The sequence below is a fragment of the Glycine max genome, chromosome 10 (genome assembly GCF_000004515.6).
Source record: "Glycine max cultivar Williams 82 chromosome 10, Glycine_max_v4.0, whole genome shotgun sequence".
Classification (NCBI taxonomy): Eukaryota; Viridiplantae; Streptophyta; class Magnoliopsida; order Fabales; family Fabaceae; genus Glycine; species Glycine max.
Window position 1 is genome coordinate 13,784,872 of NC_038246.2, and position 6,068 is coordinate 13,790,939.

The 6,068-nt window shown below is 37.8% G+C and overlaps 2 protein-coding genes across 2 annotated transcripts; both read right to left on the reverse strand.

Annotated features, from left to right (window-relative positions):
* Positions 1–2,210: 2,210 nt before the first annotated feature.
* Positions 2,211–2,954, reverse strand: LOC102669656 (uncharacterized). The gene has a single exon (XM_006589871.1). The coding sequence runs from the start codon at positions 2,952–2,954 to the stop codon at positions 2,211–2,213; it is 744 nt and encodes a 247-aa protein (XP_006589934.1).
* A 126-nt stretch (positions 2,955–3,080) lies between these two features.
* LOC102669781 (uncharacterized) lies at positions 3,081–3,902 on the reverse strand. The gene has a single exon (XM_006589872.1). The coding sequence runs from the start codon at positions 3,900–3,902 to the stop codon at positions 3,081–3,083; it is 822 nt and encodes a 273-aa protein (XP_006589935.1).
* Positions 3,903–6,068: the final 2,166 nt, after the last annotated feature.

Consider the following 6,068-nt stretch of genomic DNA (forward strand, 5'->3'; position numbering starts at 1 on the left):
TATGCAAAGGACTGAAAAGAGTATGGTATTATTAGCTAATTTGGCAAATGTACCAATCGCACAAGCATCCTGAGAATATCATCTCCCCAAGGACCTGGATAATATTGAACCAATAAATACACCAGTTGTTTACTAAGAACAAAGAATAATTTAGAAAGCATCAACATACGATTTATGACCCAAGTTTTCAACTAAACCACTTAATAAAAACTCTATTTTGGTTTTTTTATCATAAACTTGAAATGTATCGAGTAAAACCAAAGTGATTTCAGCATGTAAAAACATGCTCGGGGGTGGAATTCATTCAACTTCACCATTAATCATCAATGAAAATGAATATAACAACATATTTAAAGTAATCAATCCTCAACTATATTTGTTATTGAACCCTAATTTCTTAACAGTTTGATCCTAAACATTGATATTAATTTCTAATTTCTTAGCAAATCAATAACAACATTTGCTTTGAACTCATGGTTGTAAGAGAACTCAGTGTTTATCCACCATTTCTAGTGATTAAACCCTTAGTTATCTTATCTTAGGTCTAGGTTCAACAACACACTACTAGAAAAAGCGGATTTAACATCGGCGGATTAACATCGGTTTTGTCAAAAACCGATGTTAACGTAAACATGGTGGCCTAATTGTCAATAATGTGTATTTCTTAACATCGATTTTATGAAAACCGATGTTAACATATCATCAGTTAACATTGGTTTCTTTGAATAAAACCGATGTTAACGTTGACATCAATTTGTTAACATCGGAGTATTATTGAAAACCGATGTTAACTTACATTTAACTTATATTTGACGCGACCTATTTCGCTCGCGCTACCTTCTCTCCGTTAACCCTCTCGCACTTTCTTCTTCTCTGTGTACCCTTTGGCACTCTCTTCTCCATTGCACTGTTAACATCGAAGGTTTTTGTTCTCCATTGCACTGAAGACCGTGACAGGTACGCTTCGTCTACCTGTGTTGTTATATTGAACTGAAGAGCGTGACCGTGCTAGGTCTGTTTCTGGAACTCGTGGTTAAGCTAAGGACCTTTTTTGGTTTCTGGTGCAAGGATTGGCGAAGTGGTGGTCACCTGAGGTACATTTGACTGGTAGTACGTGGTGTTTGTGGTCAGCTGAGGTACATTACACCTGAGGTAAAATCTCGCTGGCATTGTCGTTGTTGTGTTCGAGGTAAGCTTCATGTCTTCATTGTAGGTTTATGCTTCCACGTACGTGGTGTTTGTGCTCTTTGTTCTTATAGATTGTTAGTTAGTTTCTTAATTAGTTACTACTACTAGCTAGGGTTTGGAATGCAGGTAGTGTTGCTTGGAAAGCTGTGTAAAAATATTGCCTTATTTTGTTGAGTTGTTGCTTGGAAGCATCTACTTTCTTCCTTCACTGTTGTTGTGTAGTTGTTTCTTTCATGCTCTAGTTTTTGTTTTCATGCTTCATATCTTATAGCTTTTTGGGATAGTGGCTGTTCAAGTTGTTTGGCCTTATTGTTCATAGCCTTTTGGCTGATGTTTAACTTCTGCCTGATGTTTTTAATATCCCCATTGATTTGTAGTATTTGGTGGGATAAGAGCTTGAAGGAACAGAATTTGGTGTGATTGATTGAGGGTCAACTATACAATGCATGTTTTTTTTTTATATTTAATTATGTATTTTACCAAAAAAATATAGTTTTATTTTGTATTTTGTTGATTTCCTTCTAGATTTTTTTTCTTGAACTAGTCTTCTAAAGCATAACTACTAGTTTTTTTTTGCAGTCACATTAACCCTTGAACTGTATTTGTCTTCTTCTTAAATTAAGCTTGGTTGGTAGTCTGTCTTTAACCAATCTCCATGTAAAGATAGCTGCTTTTGGTGGGATTTGTAATTTCCATAACTCCGTAAACACTCCATGACTATTTTCCTTAGTTGCTTCTCCTTGCATCAAAAGGTATGCGCTCCTTGTTGTGTACTGTCCATTAGGTTCTGCTCTCCGTTCTTTGTTGTATGTTCTAAAAATCTGGTAGCTGCCTCAATTTCTTGAATAGCATTTTTTCTTCTTCTATGGTTTTTTTTTTTGCATAGCAAAAATCAGTAGTATTATATATAATACAGTACTAGGTGTACTGAAGAGAGGATTAAAAAAATACAAGGCAAAATTGCCTAACATATCTGAAAGTTACATAACCACATTAGCTGAAACCAAAAAGGAAACAACCCCCTAAGACAGCTCTTCCCTCAAGCTAGTAGACCATTGGTTGAAATGAATATGGAAATCTTTGTCCATACATTTTAACCATGACCAAGTGTGGAATAAAGCTTCATCCATGACTTTTTCGGGGTTGAAAATCTGGTTATTAAAAACCACTGAATTTCTATGCTTCCAAATAGTCATGGATAAAGCTATCCAAAGCACTGCCCATCTCTTTTCTATATAGCTTTTGCTGTTCCAATGAGAGAATTGTATGAAATGATTTTTAGGGTCAATGGGGAAAGGGCCCACTCTACTAACCCATCTCAAAACCTCCCACCAAAGACTCCTATTTGTTGTGCAAGAGAACATGACGTGACCAACACTTTCCTCCTCAACATCACATAAAGGGCATCTATAAGAAGGTAGATCCACCTGCCTCCTTCTTAGATTAGCCTTAGTAGGCAATCTGTTTTTGAAAATTCTCCAAGAGAAGGCACTTGCTCTTGGAGGAATTTTCAGATTCCACATAATCCTGGAAGCACTGTCTTCATTATCAGAACTGCCATCATCCATCAAGAGGTTGTATGCTGACTTTGTGGAATAAGACCCAGTAGGATCAACCCTCCAAGAGAGGTAACCCAAGCTAGAAAGGTGAATCTGAACCCCATCAATCTCATCCATGAAAGCTGCCACCATATCAATTTCATGCTCAAAGAAATTTCTCCTCCATTGTATCTTCCAATCCCACCTATTGTCAACATATTGACCCATTAGACTGATAGTACAGTCCTGCTGTTGACTCAGTTGGTACAGAGCAGGATATTTATCATTGAGGTTTAAGTTATCCCCCCTTCACTTATCCTTCCAAAAGTTGATTTTGGCCCCATTACCCACCTTTCACCTCAAGTTACTGGTCAAACTATTGTGGTGCTGCTGCTCGAAGACAGATTTTAAATCCTTCCACCAAGGAGAAATGTCTGCACTGCTTCTGCCATATAGTAAGGCATGCCAACCTCCATATTTGGACAATAAGGTTCTTGCCCAAAGCTGGTGCTGATTATTTGCCAACTGCCAACCCCATTTGCCAAGCAAGGCCTGATTAAACTTGTTCAAGTCTTTAATTCCTAACCCCCCTCTGATTTTAGAAAGACAAACTGTATCCCATTTGACCCAAGGGATCTTAGTTGTCTCATTGTCACCTCCCCAAAGAAAGTTTCTCTGAATAGATACTATCTTATGAACTACTTTTTTGGGGATTCTGTAAAAAGACAGCAAGTAGATGGGCAAAGCTGTCAAAACAGAATTGATGATGGTGATTCTACCCCCCATCGAGAGACATGTATGCTTCCAAGATGCCAACTTGGTCTCAAACTTGTTGATGATAGGCTGCCAAACGCTCCAGCTTTTAGGGTTTGACCCCACTGGAATTCCAAGATAAGAGAAAGGAATACCCAGCTGGCTGCAGTTAAGGAAATGAGCTGCATCTCTACACCAACCCTCTGATTTGCCCAAACAACCGAACTGACTTTTAGCATAATTGTTCTTGAGGCCTGAAACCAGCTCATAGCATCTCAGAATAGACTTTAAAGCTCTAACATTGGCCGAATTTGCAGTTCCAAAAAACAAAGTGTCATATGCATATTGCAGAATATTGACATCCTCTTTCAAACTTCCCACTTGATAGCTGCTGAACAAGTTCTTAGATATGGCTGTCCTCATCAATCCTGTGAGACCTTTTATGGTTGATGAATCTATGGAAATAGGTAGAGTTGATAATAGCAAAGACTGTTAATATATAGTATTAACAAATTAACAATTCTTGTAAAATTTAATAATCTTCAATTACATGACAATTCATGGTTAAATAAAATTAACATACCCCAGTCTCATAGGCTCCTCGTTATACGAAATATGAACAGTCATAGTCTTCCAAATACAAAAGGATTATTTTCAAATCAAACTCATGACCGATTAGTCACCAAGACACAACTTTACCATTGTATCAGGATTAAGCATTCACCCCCATTCATGGTTAAACATTACAAAAACCTTTATAGTAGTATTTCAATTAAATTTGAAACTTTTCCATGATATGTACGTACTTTCACAATTCTGTCTAAATAAGACAAATTTCATGTGTCTCTCTTCTTGCTCTTCTCTTCATCAGTTTTGTACCCTGTATTTCTATTTTTCTTTATTTGATTTTCTTCTTGAATAAATGATGTGGAAAGGAACAAGAGAAATAAAAAGAATCATTCGTTTGCTGAAAAAAGCAGTGAAGCTGACCCAACAGACAAATTCACAGGGAAAAAAAAACTTAGAAAAACTTAAATTTATTTAGCAATTTAGAGGTGGTCCATATTACAGCCAATGATTAATCTTGTAAATATACAAACTGTTGAGGGAAACTGATGTATCGACTGTATTTCACTCATGCTTCATTCAAGAACCATGAAAGGAACTTGAATGGTCAATGATGAAGTTCACAGTACTTAATCAGAAGCTTCTCATTAATATGCCAATCAACTTCCTCAGGTGTTACATTTTGAAGGGTATTTAGATTCTCTAGGAAGTACTCTAAAATTGTTTTTGTTTCCATCTTGAATATGTGATGGAATCTTACCTAATTCATAACCTGGAGCATTTATAGTCTTCTCTAATATTTCTAATTGCCTGCATAATCAAAGCTCCAATCTTTCAAGAGCTCACTTCCTCTTGAGATAGAGCTCTATCATTTAAGCCAGCCTCCAAAGCATTCAACTCCTTTTTAATATTCTGGACTTTTCTAGCATTAGCTTCACCATTTGAAAAACTCCAATGCTTTATACACTGTTTAAGGAATTTTATTTTGTGATTCAGAACAAAACCTCCCCATCCAGGAGGGTGATAATTGCCCCATTGCTGCTCCACTAGATGCTGGAACCCCTTGTCCTTCAACCACCAGTCCATAACCTTGAAAGGTTTTGGCCCCCAATCAATGGTCTTTGACTTCAAGAGGATAGGGCAGTGATCAGAGTAGTCCCTGTCCAGCACAAACTGAGTGGAACCTGGCCATTGCACCAACCACTCATTAGATAAAAGGAACCTGTCCAATCTGCTCATAGCACTGCCATTAGGTCTACACCAAGTGAATTTTCTCCCTACAGACCTAACCTCCTCTAAAGCCATATCTGAAATCCTAGAATTGAATTCAGAGATGCTGGGGTCAGGACCCACTGACTGAGCTGAACTCACTCTCTCATCTTGGTGCCTTATAGAGTTGAAGTCACCTAAAACACACAAAAGGCCTTCTTGAGAAGATGTCTTCAACTGCAGAATCTCATCCCATTGCTGTCTCTTCCCTTGGAGATCATAGGGAGAATAAACATTAATTATGGAGACCCTCTTATTCTCTTTAATCCACATCCCTTCCAACAAAATAAATCCTCTCCCCACTACCTTTCTGTCAACTAAAAAAGAATCATTATTCCAGATGCAAAGGAGGCCACCAGCACCATTAATTGAAGGGGCACATTCCGAAGAAGCATTACAGTCAGCCCATAAATACTGACATAACCTTCTATCAATAGATTCCATTTTTGTCTCTTGGATCAGCCCTCCAGAGGAGAAGATCCCTACTTGAAGGTTGGATCTAATTTAATTTCCACTTCAGCGAATCTAGCAACAAGGCTTTCCTTCTCTCCTTGGCTAAGGGAAGGAAACTGAACCCCATCTAGGGTTGGCCTATTGGGGTTCTGCTCTGAGAATGTATCTTTGAAATGATTTAAGACTGCAATCTTAACACTGCTAGGCTTGTGGACCCACACACCCTCAATGATCAGACCTTGAAAAGCATTGACCCTCATTCTATGATTGATCAATCTGTGGAAATAAGTTGAGTTTCTA